Consider the following 17,809-nt stretch of genomic DNA (forward strand, 5'->3'; position numbering starts at 1 on the left):
TGTTAGCTTCCATTCACTCTTTCTCTTCTCCCGGCGATCTCGCCGGCTCTCCGACCGCCGATACCGCCGGGAATACCCTCGCTTTCATCTTGCTCCAAGTACCCATCATAGTGCTTCTGTTCCTTGTCTGTACAAAGCTGCTGGAGATCTGACTTGGCTCTTGTCAATTGGTAACTCGTTACTGTACTTCTCAAGAAGTCTGTCTTTAAGCATTGGTTTTCTAATTGTGTGTTTCATTTCATTCGGATCCTAAACTAAATTTCTTTTACAGTACATTTTGGTTTGAAAAATGAAGCTTATTTTGAGATGATGCTACTCTAAAGGAATCCAGTTTGTGGTTTTTCATTTGGGGGTGTTTGATAAATAGCTGTTAGCTTATAGATTGGTTAGTGGCTTTGACTAGTTGATAACATTTGCTGCTGTTTGTATAAAAGTGTTTGATAAATTAGTTGTTGTATTATGACTTTCTCGAAAAGTTGGTTTGAACAGCTTTTTGAATTTTAGCATTTTGGAGTAATAAGCTGTTATTTATACTTTATGTAGTTTCATTTTTAATTATTCTATATTCAATATTAGTCTTGTTTTAATCGTCTGGATTAGATCTTTCAAATGATATAATTTATTTTTAATAATATAAAACTTATATTTAATAATTTAACAAAATATAAAAATATGTTAAAACTAATTAAGGATATAAAAGGAATGAAAAACAAAGCTAGAGGGCAAAATGGGAAAAAGCTTACAGGCCAAATATGGCGTGAAGTGCACAGTGTAACACCAAATTTGGTGCTACACTGTTCACTCTCCACCATTTTTTTGGCGTTATGGCGTGTTCGTTGGAGGTTTTTTACGCCAATTTTTTTAACGTTTTGGTGAGGTGGCGTGCCCATTGGAGATGCCCTAACAGAAATCGGTTTTTCCCCCATAACAGAGCTCTGGGCCCACCCCTAACGGAATCAAAATCTGTTTTCCCTGTTTGTTTTTGTATATATATTGTGCTCATTGGCACTCTCTAGCATACGAACAAAATGAAAATAACGGAAAGCGATGAAGAAGAAGAAATAGTGGCTATGGAGGTTGACAGTCCACGCAATCTCGTCGTCAACTAGGGAAGTCCTTCCGGAGGCAATGACATAGGCCTCCCCGTCGGTGCTGCTAGCATCCGGCGCCCCCCAACCCCATTTGGCTCCTTCAACTGGGGCAGTGGCTGGGGCACTGGCAATGGCCGTCGGCCACCCATTGCCCCCTTCAACTGCCCACCCATCGCCCCCTTCAACTGGATTTCGTGCAGAAATAAATATAAGAAGAATTAAATATAAGAAGAGTTGAAAACAATGATTTAATTAATATTTTTGACAAATAATAAGCCAACTAAACATATGGTACTATGTGTATCATTAATACACTTACAGGGAATGTGAACATAATATATTATCAGAAGATCATATTTGGGGAAAATATGCATATCTAGAGTGTTTAGGTAGATTTTCATGCTAAGTGTAGAATAATAGAAGATATTATTTTTATTTTTTTTATTGCATGCTCAAAAGGAATTTGAGAGTATCGAACACAATTCCATGCCCAAAAGATGCTGTAATTAATATCCTCTGATCATGTGATCCATAGTTTCAAACTCACATCTGGTAGTAAATCATCAGAGCTAAGATTAGAGCATATCAGAGCTAGTATCAGAGCAATTTAAAAATTAGTGATTATATTATTACGTTTAAATTCCTAGTTTCTTGTTGTTTTGGGTAATTATAACACTATTTTTTTTTAAAAAGAATATATATGTCTAAGTTGAAAATGAAGTTGATGCCCTTTATGACAAGTTGAAAGGAATGTTCATTTACCTAACATCGAAGGGTTTGAGGTCTTAGAGATCCCAATAGATCCCCTAGTGACAACATGGCCAGATTTTAGGGAAGATATAGATAAAGTGGTTCTAGAACATTTGGAAGATGACTTGATAATTCTCTCCATGGTGGCCCAGATGAAAGGAACCACTACATTCTCCGTAGGCATTTAGTTGGGAATAAGCTCATATTTCACAAGATAGTACACATTTCAATCAATAGTGCACTTACAATTGAGCCAGCACCGTTCCAGAACGACATGCAAAATGAGGACACTTCTAAAAAAGTTGATATTGGACTGTGAAGTGAACCACTTCAAAAGTGTCATCGTTTTTCATGTCGTTTTGGAACGGTGCTGGCTCAATTGTAAGTGCACTATTGATTGAAATGTGTACTATCTTGTGGAATATGAGCTTATTCCCAACTAAATGCCTACGGAGAATGTAGTGGTTCCTTTCATCTAGGTCACCATGGAGGGAATTCTCAAGTCATCTTCCAAATGTTCTAGAACCACTTTATCTATATCTTCCCTAAAATCTAGCCAAGTTGTCACTAGAGGATCTATTGGGATCTCTAACACCTCAAACTCTTCCGTGTTAGGTAAATGAACATTCCTTTCAACTTGGCATAAAGGGCAACAACTTCATCTTCAACTTGGCATATATATTCTTTTTTTAAAAAAATAGTGTTATAATTACCCAAAACAACAAGAAACTAGGAATTTAAACGTAATAATATAATCACTAATTTTTAAATTGCTCTGATACTAGCTCTGATATNATATCAGAGCTAGTATCAGAGCAATTTAAAAATTAGTGATTATATTATTACGTTTAAATTCCTAGTTTCTTGTTGTTTTGGGTAATTATAACACTATTTTTTTAAAAAAAGAATATATATGCCAAGTTGAAGATGAAGTTGTTGCCCTTTATGCCAAGTTGAAAGGAATGTTCATTTACCTAACACGGAAGAGTTTGAGGTGTTAGAGATCCCAATAGATCCTCTAGTGACAACTTGGCTAGATTTTAGGGAAGATATAGATAAAGTGGTTCTAGAACATTTGGAAGATGACTTGAGAATTCCCTCCATGGTGACCTAGATGAAAGGAACCACTACATTCTCCGTAGGCATTTAGTTGGGAATAAGCTCATATTCCACAAGATAGTACACATTTCAATCAATAGTGCACTTACAATTGAGCCAGCACCGTTCCAAAACGACATGAAAAACGATGACACTTTTGAAGTGGTTCACTTCACAGTCCAATATCAACTTTTTTAGAAGTGTCCTCATTTTGCATGTCGTTCTGGAACGGTGCTGGCTCAATTGTAAGTGCACTATTGATTGAAATGTGTACTATCTTGTGAAATATGAGCTTATTCCCAACTAAATGCCTACGGAGAATGTAGTGGTTCCTTTCATCTGGGCCACCATGGAGAGAATTATCAAGTCATCTTCCAAATGTTCTAGAACCACTTTATCTATATCTTCCCTAAAATCTGGCCATGTTGTCACTAGGGGATCTATTGGGATCTCTAAGACCTCAAACCCTTCGATGTTAGGTAAATGAACATTCCTTTCAACTTGTCATAAAGGGCATCAACTTCATTTTCAACTTAGACATATATATTCTTTTTAAAAAAAAATAGTGTTATAATTACCCAAAACAACAAGAAACTAGGAATTTAAACGTAATAATATAATCACTAATTTTTAAATTGCTCTGATACTAGCTCTGATATACTCTAATCTTAGCTCTGATGATTTACTGCCAGATGTGAGTTTGAGACTATGGATCACAATGATCAGAGGATATTAATTACAGCATCTTTTGGGCATGGAATTGTGTTCGAAACTCTCAAATTCCTTTTGAGCATGCAATAAAAAAAATAATATCTTCTATTATTCTACACTTATAATGAAAATCTACCAAAACACTCTAGATATGCATATTTTCCTCAAATATGTTCTTCTGATAATATATTATGTTCACATTCCCTGTAAGCATGGTTGCAGTAGGCGCTAGGCGCTAGTCGAGCGCCCGGGTAGCGCCTAGCGCTTAGGCGGCTTAGACGGGGCCTAGGCGGCGCTAGGCGGGCACAAAAAAAACAATGGCAGGCAATTTTCAACATTCAATCAATCATCCAATGATTCAAAGTAGCAAACTATAAAAAATATCAGGATATGGTAATAATGTTTGTTAATTAATGAAGTATGAAATAAATCAAATAAATGAATAATTATTAATTAATAAATTGGATTATAGAATCAATGAATAAAATGTATTAACTAATGAAATAAATTAAATGTTTAAAGTTTAAAACTTTACCGTAGCAGTCTAGACTCCAACGACCAGTCAAAATCGGAATAACTCGGTCAAAATCGGATGAAATCGGTCAACTCGGCCGAGTTGGCCGCCTAGGCCAACTAGGCCGATTTTGCCGCCTAGCCGGTCGACTAGGCGGCCGACCGATTTTTTACCGCCTAGCAACGAAAGTGGAACGGCCTAGGGGCGCCTAGCGCCTAGACGGGCGCCTAGGTCAATTTTTACAACACTGCCTGTAAGTGTATTAATGATACACATAGTACCATATGTTTAGTTGGCTTATTATTTGTCAAAAATATTAATTAAATCATTGTTTTCAACTCTTCTTATATTTAATTCTTCTTATATTTATTTTCTGCACGAAATCCAGTTGAAGGGGGCGATGGGTGGGCAGTTGAAGGGGGCGATGGGTGGCCGACGGCCATTGCCAGTGCCCCAGCCACTGCCCAGTTGAAAGAGCCAAATGGGGTTGGGGGCGCCGGATGCTAGCAGCACCGACGGGGAGGCCTATGCCATTGCCTCCGGAAGGACTTCCCTAGTTGACGACGAGATTGCGTGGACTGTCAACTTCCATAGCCACTACTTCTTCTTCTTCATCGCTTTCCGTTATTTACATTTTGTTCGTATGCTAGAGAGTGCCAATGAGCACAATATATATACAAAAACAAACAGATTCGGGGAAAACAGATTTTGATTCCGTTAGGGGTGGGCCCAGAGCTCTGTTATGGGGGAAAAACCGATTTCTGTTAGGGCATCTCCAATGGGCACGCCACCTCACCAAAACGTTAAAAAAATTGGCGTAAAAAACCTCCAACGAACACGCCATAACGCCAAAAAAATGGTGGAGAGTGAACAGTGTAGCACCAAATTTGGTGTTACACTGTGCACTTCACGCCATATTTGGCCTGTAAGCTTTTTCCCATTTTGCCCTCTAGTTTTGTTTTTCATTCCTTTTATATCCTTAGTTAGTTTTAACATATTTTTATATTTTGTTAAATTATTAAATATAAGTTTTATATTATTAAAAATAAAATATATCATTTGAAAGATCTAATCAAGACGATTAAAACAAGACTAATATTGAATATAAAATAATTTAAAAATGAAACTACATAAAGTATAAATTTAACAAAATTAAATCTAAAAAATTACTTTATATTATAAAAAAATTATTATTAGTAATAATAATAATAATAATAATAATAATAAGTACTTGTATAATAAAAATAATTCAAAAAAATAAAAATAAAAATAATTCTTTCAAAAAAAAAATAATAATCCTTTCAAAATAATAATAATAATAATAATAATAATAATAATAATTGTAATTATTATTATTATTATTATTATTATTATTATTTCAATTTTTTTAAAAAAATAAAAAGACAAAGGATATGAGAGGAGGGGCGAAATTGTCTTTACACCAACAAATTGCCTCTCCTCTCCACCGAATTGCAATTCATGGGGGATACCCCATGAATTGCAATTCATCATTTGGAGGGAATTGCAATTCTGCGGAATTGCAATTTCCTCCAACCAAACACTGTAGTTTGGAAATTCAATGAATTGCAATTCCCCCCAAACTACATCCAACCAAACAGGCCATAAAGGATATAGCGCATGTGAACAGTGCAGCACCAAATATGGTGCTGCACTGTTCATGTTGCGGCATTTTTATGGCGCAATAGCGCGTTGATTGGAGCGTTTTTACGCTATATTTTCCTCCATTTTGGCGTTTTAGCGCCCCCTTAGAGATGGTCTTACAAAAAGCTAATTAATCAAATATTCATATTGATTGTTTAACAAAGTCAAACAACTAATAATGGTCAAATAAGCAAAAAGTAACTAATAAGCTAACTATGTTACCAAACATGACCTATATTTTTTTCTTTTGGGACAGTACACTTAGCTAACCTAATGTTGTACTATTTTCTGGTGATTGCTGAAAATTTGTACAAGTAGTAAAGTTTGGAACTTTATCTATTGGATGAGGAATTAAGGACATGTTGATTTTAGAACTGATTCTTTCATTTTGTCCTTTTGGGGGTAACATGTTTTACCATTCTGTTTCCTTGGCAATTTAGGTTCTGAAATTGTTGTCTGTAATATCTGTATGTTTCTTTGGCAATTAGGATTCTGTATGTAATATGTTGATGTATCAGGGTGGTTTGAGTTGAATAGAAGAGGGGAGTATGGATAATCATAGTGCTAAAGAACATGGGCTGAAGAAAGTGAGCTCCCATTGCTCCATCTCAGAGATGGACGACTATGATCTCTCAAAGCTCTTTGACAGGCCAAGGCTGAACATAGAGAGGTAGAGATCCTTTGATGAGAGATCACTAAGTGAGTTGTCGATTGGCCTAGCAAGAGGGTTAGACTACGAAAACGCTTACTCACCTGGCAGGTCGATATTGGACACCCCTCTTTCATCTACCAGGAACTCTTTTGATCCCCATCCAATGGTAGCAGAGGCCTAGGATGCTCTCCGCCGCACATTGGTTCATTTTAGAGGCCACCCTGTTGGCACAATTGCTGGCAATGACCATGCCGGAGAAGAGGTCCTAAACAATGATCAGGTTAGTTTATTGTTCTATATTGTAACATGCTTAGTTTTCATGTTATTTACTATGATCGGGGCTATTCTTGACAAAATACTGGAAATCTATTTACATCTACCATCTGTGAGATGTCAATGATTATACTTAGTATTGGGATTTTAGAAGCTGCTAATTCGATGCAGGTTTTTGTTCGAGATTTTGTGCCTAGTGCCCTGGCCTTCCTAATGAATGGTGAGACGGATATACTTAAGAATTTCCTCCTAAAGACACTTCTCCTTCAAGGTTGGGAAATAAAAGTCGATAGATTCAAGCTCGGGGAAGGTGTTATGCCAGCTAGTTTTAAAGTTCTGCATGATCCATTTCGTAAGACAGATACAATAATAGCAGATTTTGGAGAGACAACCATTGGAAGAGTAGCGCCAGTTGACTCTGGATTTTGGTGGATTATTCTTCTTCGTGCGTATACAAAATCTACTGGAGACCTAAGCCTTTCTGAATCACCGGAATGCCAGAAGGGGATGCGGCTTATATTGTCACTGTGTTTGTCAGAAGGGTTTGATACATTCCCCACTTTGCTGTGTGCTGATGGGTGCTCGATGATTGATAGAAGAATGGTAAATTATCATTTAATCTTACTTTTATTGCTCAAAAAATTATTCTTATAATGTGCATTAGTATATGGATTATACACACACACAACATATTTAATCCATCTTACTTTTGATATCGGATGCTTTTGGGTTGTTGCTTTCAAAGGAATCCGTTTTTTTCATATTTTTAGGGAGTTTATGGTTATCACATTGAAATTCAAGCGCTATTCTTCATGGCGTTGAGGTGTGCTTTGGCAATGTTAAAGCTGGATGCAGAAGGGGAAGAATTTATTGAGAGAATAGTAAAACGCCTACATGCCTTGAGTTACCATATGAGAAGTTACTTCTGGCTTGATTTCAAGCAATTAAATGACATATACCGTTATAAAACCGAAGAGTATTCTCATACAGCAGTAAATAAGTTTAATGTCATTCCCGATTCAATCCCAGACTGGGTTTTCGATTTTATGCCTACACGCGGTGGCTACTTTATTGGAAATGTTAGTTCTGCGAGGATGGATTTCAGATGGTTTGCTTTAGGTAACTGTGTTGCCATCTTGTCTTCTCTTGCCACTCCCGAGCAGGCTTCTGCAATCATGGATCTTATAGAATCACGCTGGGAGGAGCTGGTCGGAGAAATGCCCTTAAAAATATCTTACCCGGCACTGGAAAATCATGAATGGAGAATTATAATCGGCTGTGATCCCAAAAACACTAGATGGAGCTACCACAACGGAGGATCTTGGCCAGGTTCGCCCTCAATAAACTGCACTACCTAGTAGAACATACCCGCCTTTTCATTTACCTACTGTCCCTCCCAGCACCTGCCAGTCTTAACTGTTTGCTGGGACTCAAACCCTTGACCTAGCTCTGATACAACTTGTTGGCGTCAGCACCTGACAGTCTTAACTGTTTGCTGGGACTCAAACCCGTGACCTAGCTCTAACACCACTTGTTGGCGTAGTGGTAAGCGTTTGAACACATTGTGTAATGCGATTTCCACGTCATACATGCAGTGCTGTTGTGGTTGCTTACGGCTGCATGCATCAAGACAGGGTGGCCATAGATTGCAAGACGAGCCATCGACCTTGCTGAGAGCCGGTTGGTGAAGGATAGCCGGTTGGTGAAGGAGAGCCATGAAAAATCGGGAAGGTATATTGGTAAACAAGCTAGGAAGCAACAGACATGGTCAATCGCGGGATATCTGGTGGCGAAGATGATGCTGGAAGATCCTTCACACCTGGGGATGATCTCCTTGGAAGAGGACAAGCAAATGAAGCCTGTACTCAAGAGATCATCTTCATGGACTTGCTGATATATATGGCAGAAAACAAGAAATAGTAGACAAAGGGATCTAGAAACACAAGAGGTGAGTCTTTTTTGTTTTGTTACAAAAAAAAAACACTGTTTTTGGTACAATGATTTCTGTCGTTTTTGGTTTTCTGAAATTTTTGGTTTTTCTGATTCATTATATATGTCTTGAACCTATTCGTGTTTATGTACCTTAATTTTGGATAAAATAATTAGAGTTAATTACCGGTTTGGTCCCTCGACTATTGGAATTTCAGCACTTTGGTACTTGACAATTTTTCTTGCTCAATTAAGTACTCGGCTTTGAAAAAATTAACCAATTTGGTCCTCCGTATATTTTGATGTTAAACAATCGTTAAATTGGGACTGGATATTTTGCTATAGTCAAGGGACCATTTTAGTAATTAATTTTTGATTGAAATGGTTCCTTGACTATAATGAAATTACCAATTTGGTCCCGATTTAACGGATATCAAACGGTAAAATAAACGGAGGACCAAATTGGTTAATTTTTCAAAGTCGAGGACTTAATTAAGCAAGAAAAATTGTTGAGGGCCATAGTGATAAAATCCCAATAGTCGAGGGACCAAATCGGTATATATAAAATCCAATTTTGATAGTGATTGGATAATGAATTAACAAATAAATCAACAATAGTTCATTCCTAGTCCGCATAGGAGTATGATAAAATTAAATCCCTTTCGTAATCAAATAACGTTTTAAATTGTGTATAATCCTGAAGCTTCACATGTATAAGATCCTATAAATTAACCATCAAAAAGTTATAAGGTATGTTTCACAGGTTCGATTCATATATTTATAATTGTAAGATTTCTTTAAAATCTTTACTACTTATAAGAGGCTTTTTGGTTTATTGGAAAATTTCTTCGGAGGAATTAAAGTTCCTATACTTTGAGGAAAATTATATTATTCTATGTTTGGTTCATGAAAGATATTTTTCAAAGAAATCTAATATGTTTGTTTCCACATAAAATTCAAGATCAAGATCGAAAGAGTTGCAATCAGGAACTTTTGATCAAGATCACAAACCCTAATACTTACTCGAGAAAATTAAATAGTCAGCAATACAATGTCTTGTTCCATTGCTAAAAGAAGTTGTGGAAGACCTAGAAAAGCTTCCATAAAAAGTGATATTTGCCCTTACACAACCTCAAGGAAATCCAAGATCAAGATTAAAGTTTTGGAACAACAGGACTATTGGGATCATGTCGTTTCTGCAACACCTAGAAAACCTAGGACCAAGAATACAAGAATCTTGAATCGTAAAAAACAATCTTGGGGACAGCGCTATCTTCTTGATCATAATCTAAAGCCAAATTCAATCTCGCAGAAAGAAGTCGAAGGAGTACCATTTCTTGATCTTGATGCAAGCCCGATTAATACTAGATCACCATTGTTATCCAATTCAATTGATAGAGTGAAGCCAATTTCATCACAAAACGAAGTTGAAGCAGTGTTCACTAGTTCTTCTTCTTCTTCTTCAGAGTTGAAGATTAGTTTGTCCACGCCACTTTCCGAATACATCATTCCAGGACCTATTCCAGACTATATATATGATTTTGCATGGGATGAAGATATAAACTGTAATTTTTGGGAAGACATCCCAGATTTTGAAGAATAACTTCATCTCTTAATTGATGTATCTATTTATCTACAAATTGTTATTGGTAAAGTGAATGTTTATAAGTTCATATGCCATGACTCTGTGCACTGATGTAACAATGACAACATAGAAAATGCATGTAACATGGTGATATTCATAATTTTATTTTTTACTTTATTTTCTTTTAAAAAATGAAAATGAACCTCTCTCTGTGCATATAAATTAGGGGTGGGCGTTTCGGGTTTCGATTCGATTTTTCGATTTTAAAAAATTTAAACCATTCAGTTTAACATTAGAGTTCGGTTCGGTTTGAAACGGTCCGGATTTAATTCGGTTCGGTTTAAGTCCCCAAATTTCATCGTTTTCTAATTTTCTGAACATACTATCACATTATCCATATCCAAAATCTAAACATTATATAACAAAATAGCAATTCAAAGCACACACATACTACTAAATACTAATTGTGAGGTAAAGAACAATTGTAGCAAACAACAAAAGAGCAAAGTAGAGAACAAGCTATTAAGAAATCAAATAAAAAAATTTAAGTGAGACACCAGTGAAAATAAGAATTAAACGACGGAGCAGGCATCAAGGGACTTAGATTTACTTCTTTATTATTATTTTTGTTGCTGTTGTAGTTATTATTATTATTACTATTATTAAACCTAACAAAGTTCGATTCGATTTGATTTTTACTAAACCGTTCGGTTTACAAGAATTCCAAACCGTTCGGTTTTGTATTACTATTTCGATTCGGCTCGATTCGGATAAACCGAATCGAATTGTCACCCCTATTAGAAATAGGAAACAAGGAAACAAAGAAATGAGAAATGCAATATACGAAAATACGAAATGCGTAGGAAAAAGGCCAAATATTATAAATATTAATCATGCCGTTATTTGTTTATTTTTTATTATTTTTTTTATAATATTTCTAAAATTAGAGAAATAATTTTGAAATCCTTTTTGAAGTTTACGTAAATTTGTGGGAAGAAACGTTCAAATGTTAATTTTTAAAAATTTTTAAATGATAAAATTAAATCTCTCTCCTAATCAAATAACATCTATTAATTGCTTATAATCTTAAAGCTCAACATGTATAAAACCCTATAAATTAACTACCAAAAAGTAATATGGTATATTATATATTTCAAAGATTTGATTCATGTATTTATAATTGTATTCTTAATAAAAATCGTTTTCTTAAAAATCTTTATTTATAAGGTAATAATAAATTATTAAATTTATTCTTAATCAGATCAAAATTGAAAGAATTTTGCAATGATAAGTTGTGATCAAGATCACAAGCCCTAGTACTTATTCCTCCTCAAGAAATGAAGTTGAAGAAGCTAAGGCTCTATTGCCATTAGTTGATGCAGCACCATTTCATAAACCCTAATACAAATTCATATTTTTTTTGCATCCAAGAAGTTGTCTACTTAAAAGGTAAGACCTTTGATACCCTCATTTCACAGCAGAACTGTTATACACAGTCTTTATAGTTTTATGTTGAATTTATGGATGTTTTTTGTTTTTGTTTTTGTTTTTTTGGTGATACAAGATAATGATGAGTTGTTCCATTGCTAAACGAGGTCGTGGAAGATCCAAAAAAGCTTCTATAACAACTGATGTTTGCACAGACACAACATCATTGAAATTCAGGATCAAGATTACAGCTTTGGGACAACAGAAGTATTACGAGCATGTAATACCTAAGAAACCTAGGACCAAGGTTACAAGAATCTTTAATCGTAAACAATCATCTTGGGGACAACGTTCTCTTCTTGATCATAATCCAAAGCCAAATCCAATCTCACATAAAGAAGCTGAAGGAGTGTCACATTTTCATGATCTTGATCCAGATCAAGTTAATACCACCCGATCATCATTGTTATCTAGTTGTGTTGATAAACTAAAACCAACTTCATCGGAAAACGAAGTTGAAAAAGTACTCACTGGTTTTTCTTCTCCAAGGTCGAAGATTAGTTTGTCTACGCCATTGTCGGAGTACCTCATCCCAGGACCTATCCCGAAAAATATTGATGAGTTGGCATGGGATGAAGATATGAACCTTCATTTTTGGAAAGACATCCCAAATTTTGAAGAATAAATTTATCTCTTAATTAATATAATGTATCCACTTATTTACCAATTGTTGTTGATAACAATGCCAACATACAAAATGTATGCAAATGGGGTGATATTGAGAATTTTTTTTTTTAAATTTTAAAAAGGAAATTTATGATTTTACTAAAAGATTTAATTTTTACGTATCTATTAAAATTTTATAATATAGTTTCTTAATATAGAAATATATATATATTTCCAATTTTCCTTGTCCACCATAAATGTATTTTAAGTTTAAAAAAAGAGAGAAAAAAAAGAAAAAGAAAAGAGAACAAAAGTCTGCAATTAGAGTTTGTCGCCACTCACATAAACCATTACAGATGCATCGAAGCTAAAGAGAGAGAGAGAGAGATTGAATTCGTTGCTATTCAGGGTTGGAATTCAATCCCATTCCTGTTCTGCTGCTCTGCTCTCACCATGATCGGGGCAGCGCAATAGGAGAGAAAAGAGAGTTTTTGATTTTCATTTTCTTGTGATGTCTCTGAGAATAAAAGCAGTGGTTGATAAGTTCGTGAAGGAATTGAAGGAAGCTTTGGATGCGGACATACAGGACAGGATTATGAAGGAGAGGGAGATGCAATGCTACATCGAGGAACGCGAACGCGAGGTCGCTGAGCGAGAGGCCGCCTGGAAAGCCCAGCTTTCTCGCCGTGAGGCAAGCCAAGCCAAACCCCCTATATAATTATTGTTTTTCTCTTTAATTCAGTGTTGTTAATTCTTAATTTCAGCTCTTTGATCAACAATTCAACATTAAGTTAGCACCTTCATAGTTAGCTTAATGATGTGGAGAGTTAATGAGTGAGGATATGTACTCTAATTTTGTTTAGTTACAGGATTAATGTTCTAGGGTTTATTGCTATGAGCCTATGAGTTGGTTCTTGTACCAAGGGTGAAACTGTGCAACCTGAAAAAGAGTTTCCCAGCTGGGATCATAGAAGATGTTTGTGATCATAAACACAAGTAGTCAACAATTTGAGTTGCATTTGTTAATCCAAAACTAATTTCATTGAGGAATCCTCTATGTCATTGTATGATGAAGGGCATATGGGGGGATATGGATATCAAGTGGGAAGGCAATGCCAGCAATCTACATTGTGGGCGGAAAAGATGTTCTCTTGATCCTTTTTCTCTGTACTTCAAAGAGTCTATGGGTCTGATTTTGCCATTTAAGCTAGACAAAGATCAGAAGCAATGAGATATTAATTAACCATTGGATTTTATTGTGAAAGAGCAATGTGAAGGATTTTGGTTGAAGCATCTTGATTTTCAACTTTCAAGGACACTCTTCCTGCAGATGCGAGTCCACCACAAAGCCCCCAAATTTGGATTTGGCGTTTTCATTATCTACATAGATAAACAACTATAACCCTGGCATCATTTTCCTTTACAAAGGCCTCCAATACCTGCTTTCATGTCCTCATCATCTCCTTATATCATGTACTACCATCCATAATTTTTCTTTCCTCTTGCACCTCTAGCTGGGGATACAAGAACATTTTCTCATGCAAACTTTTGTTTGTGAAATGATTCAACAATAACCCACATGGCCACGTAGCAATCTTGAAGGTGCTATACTGTTAAAGATCAATATGTGGAGGATGTGGGCTGGGGCTGTAGTTGGGGAAGAAAATGGTCTGAAAAAGATCCCTACCCATACCTTGCTAGCTCTCAAAGATGTTGTAATCAAGTTTGTAAGTATTCATACGATTACAAATTGGAGGAAGATTCACTCACTGACTCTTGACAGAACCCCTCAAAACGGGGACTAAAAGGTATTAGTTGAGATATGACAGTAGTAGTATTTATTCAATTATTCCCCAAGTTGTGTAGTAGTATTTGAAACTCAAGCCCAACTATATTCAGCCATTTATAAAATCAAACTAATCCTCAATTGTTGTAAAGTTAAAGTCTTGTGTTTTAGAGATGCAGGTTATACTAGGGAAACTCCTTTTTAGTTTCTTAACTATGAAGAGGGTTTTGTTGGAAAGATATACTTTTCTTGAACTTCATAACTAAGAACATGATAAGAGATTCCAGTACAGTTATGTTGACCCTGAAGTTTGAACTATTGAAGATCTAATGTAGTTAAACTGTGATTCCAGTCTTTTAGGTCCAGTGAGACTTGAGTGTTGAATGCTGCTGCTGCAGTCGTATGGCCTTATCAACTAAATTTCACTAAAAGCTTGGTTTATCTCCATTAGTGTCATATTTGGCATCTGACTCTAGATATATTTAACTATTCTTGCTACACCATATACATTATAACCATCTAAAATGCTTTGTGCTGTCCATATATTATTATATTCTCTATTTGTTATGACATTATTATGAGCCAGATTTCAATACTGTCATTTATAAATAGGGAATTAATCCCGAATCCTGTATTTTGATGGAACAAATTGTTATCTAGATTTTAGAATGTAGATGTACGTTATGTTGCTGTCCTGGTGTTCCTTATCAAAGCTCATAACTTTACTTCTTGCTTAAGAAGCAAGATGAATGTCAAGTTGCAAACCTTGGAGATTGCTTCACCTTTTGCCTTCCTGTTTTTAGAATAAGCTATCTAATGATCCTTTAAAATATCAACTGCATGTATATACTTCTTTTTTAATCCTAAACATGCCCCTAATAAATGGAGCAAATGCTTCTTTATGGGATAAATGCAGGGAAATATTTTGGTGACTAGTAGTGCATAGGATTGAACTAAGGACCTTTGCTTGCTCTAATAACATATTGAAGATTGCGTTCCATATTAGCTAAAATCTTAAGCTACTACTAATAATACATCATTTGCTAGGCCCGCCCGGGCTTATGAATGAGATGGTGATTAGTGCATCAGCCTATTGATTCTAGCAATATTTGTTCTCTTAGTCCTATCTCAGACTTGTACTAGTCTTGTGTTTTTTACTGGTAGAACGATAGGTTTTTTTTTTTTTTTTAACATGGTGCTAAGACGCATGAACAATTAAAGAAGATAAATAAAAGGGGAAATTGTTTCCCTTTTGCAGTCCTAGTCTAATTAAAACTCAAATAGAATATGCAAACATTATGCGCTTCTGCATGTGGCAATAACATTTAGAGAAGTTCTAAGTTTCACTTGGTTATAATAATTCATTAATTATTATCTGGTCTTGTTCATACACCAGGCTGAGATTGCCCGACAAGAAGCAAGGCTTAAGATGGAAAGAGAGAACCTTGAAAAAGAGAAAAGTGTACTGATGGGAACAGCATCAAGTCAGGATAACCAAGATGGGGCTCTGGAAATAACAGTAAGTGGGGAAAAGTATCGCTGTCTCCGTTTTGCAAAGGCAAAGAAATGAACTGCAGTTGACAAAGTATGGATTTAATCGATACTTAGCTCGTTTTAGTGGTCGATTTCATTGATTTTGTATGTCTTGTATATGATTAGAGTTCATTAGAAGAAGAGATATAGATCTTGGTTATCCAAAACTGTTTAAACCAAACTTAGCTTTTCTATGACACTAATATACCTTACAGATTCTTGGTTTTCACTTTCTTAATTTGCCCTTAATCTGACTTGCTCAGTTTCATGCTGGTTGAAATTTATGAATGATGAGTTTATGTTCCATATTTGAATTACTCTGATTTCACCAAGAATACATGATCTTTTTCAAGTCACCCTAGTCTCTAACCAGTGGACCAGATTGTGACACATTGCAGTGTCGGCTTATTCTCTGATTGACTGGTTATGATTTGTGTGATGCCCATGTTACAAAAGCATAGCATGTACCAGAGATTCTCCAGGGGAAACATCCATGTTACCCAACACAAGTGATATTGAAGGAACAACAACAAGATTTCTTCAACCCTTTTGCTTGCTTCATTTTAGGCCATCAAAGTCTGCACACACAGTTGCACACACCACCATCTCCAACCAAGTTGGAAAATGATGGGGATTGCTATTTGTTGCATCTTATAGAAGGTAAAATGCATGTTACAATCAAATGAAATCATGTCAAATGATTGCTTCTTTGACTTACAGGAAAGCCCGCAATCACTATCTGAAGCCCTGAAGGCTAGATGCGCTCTGAGTTATGACTCTGGCCAGCAACAACCCGACCAACTCAGCTGGGGTTGTCTCAAATGATTGCTGTCTAACTGTACGCATTATGGGAAAAGTTTAACGTTGTGTCGGTCTAAGTTAACTACAGGACTTATGAAGTTGTCCACAAGTTTTGCCTTGGGTTCCATTCAAATCTAAAATGATGAAAGCCAAGATTTCAAGAGTCAGACTCGTGCAGGTAATAATGAATTTGAAGAGGGCTGTTGTATGGTAGCAAGCAATAGCTGTTTCTCTACTGGTAGTGATAAAAGAAAGTGACATCCCATAACTGAGAAAGGGGAGAAGAAAGTGATGACTCATCCATTTGCTAAAAAGCTAATAATACCTTTGATGCTTCATCTCTCTTTTCTTTATGTTTGAATTTCATACCAACTTTAAGTATACAGTAAATTATATAACATATTTTTTTAAAAACAATAAAAAGACAACCTATTAATTAATTGGTAGTTTGAAATTCTGGTTACAAACAAAAGTAGCAAAATTAAATCCTTAAGTTTTGGTGGCAACACAATGTTAGGTAGGACTATAGGATAAGTGGGGTTGTGTTGGAATGAGCTGTCTTTCTTGTTGCATTAGATGCTCTCACCTAAGCTTCCTGTCTTTAGCCATTACTTTACCTTAGCAACTATCAACAAGCTTCTCCCATGTCCTCTTGAAACTAGTGTTGCAAAAATCCCGTCTAGCACCGACTCACTGCCTAGCGTATCACCATAATCGGTGGACTAGGCAGGCGGCCTCCTAGGCCGCTTAGGCGCTAACCGCATAGGCTTCCTAGGCCGTCTAGTTGGCCGATTAGCTATTGTTCTTTTGTTTTATAAATGGGTTATTCACTCAAAAGGACATCGTTTTTAGCGAAATAAACCTAAATTATTCAAACTCTAGATGTTTTTTAGGTCAATATTAACTATTAAAGTATTTAATAGTTTAAAATTATTAGTTTTTAAAAAATTAAAAATTTTAAACAAATTTTTAAAAAATAAAAAATAAAATAAAAAAATGCACATGCGCCTAGGCATCGATTAATCGCTGTCTAGGCGCCTAACGATTTTTTCAACTATGCTTGAAACTCTCCGACTATTCTCGAGGCACAACTTAACTAGTCAACCGATCCAAAATAAATTTTGTTTTGCTAACAGCTGCAAAGAGTGAGATTTGAATTATATTTGATCTTGTGAGCACTAGTGTACAAACATTTGAGACCTTGTAGGTCAATTGAGGAATATCCCAAACACCGGAGGTTAGATCCAACACTTGAAAACTTACCTTTTCCTCTTAATTAACATGCAGGTGAAAAGAAAAGGGAAAAAGATATTTACCCATTCATCTTTAA

The 17,809-nt window shown here is 35.7% G+C and overlaps 1 protein-coding gene and 1 pseudogene across 2 annotated transcripts; both read left to right on the top strand.

Moving 5' to 3' along the window:
• LOC116021043 lies at positions 1–8,645 on the top strand (annotated as a pseudogene).
• Positions 8,646–12,688: 4,043 nt separating this feature from the next.
• Positions 12,689–16,817, top strand: LOC116019033. 2 transcript variants are annotated; one of them, XM_031259098.1, is made up of 3 exons: positions 12,689–13,050; positions 15,542–15,730; positions 16,399–16,817. In XM_031259098.1, exons 1-2 carry the CDS (start codon positions 12,871–12,873, stop codon positions 15,713–15,715), a joined length of 354 nt encoding a protein of 117 aa, XP_031114958.1. In that variant the 5' UTR covers positions 12,689–12,870; the 3' UTR covers positions 15,716–15,730; positions 16,399–16,817. The 2 variants fall into 2 exon arrangements, with proteins under 2 accessions (XP_031114958.1, XP_031114957.1); XM_031259097.1 differs by lacking the exon at positions 16,399–16,817 and having other exon boundaries at positions 12,691–13,050; positions 15,542–15,916.
• The last annotated feature ends 992 nt before the right edge of the window (positions 16,818–17,809 follow it).

The sequence above is a fragment of the Ipomoea triloba genome, chromosome 5, assembly GCF_003576645.1.
Source record: "Ipomoea triloba cultivar NCNSP0323 chromosome 5, ASM357664v1".
Classification (NCBI taxonomy): Eukaryota; Viridiplantae; Streptophyta; class Magnoliopsida; order Solanales; family Convolvulaceae; genus Ipomoea; species Ipomoea triloba.

Coding starts and splice junctions, on each gene's coding strand:
- LOC116019033 (XM_031259098.1), top strand. CDS start 12,871: ATGTCTCTGAGAATAAAAGCAGTGGTTGATAAGTTCGTGAAGGAATTG. Junction 13,051..15,541: donor CCCAGCTTTCTCGCCGTGAG/GCAAGCCAAGCC, acceptor TTCATACACCAG/GCTGAGATTGCCCGACAAGA.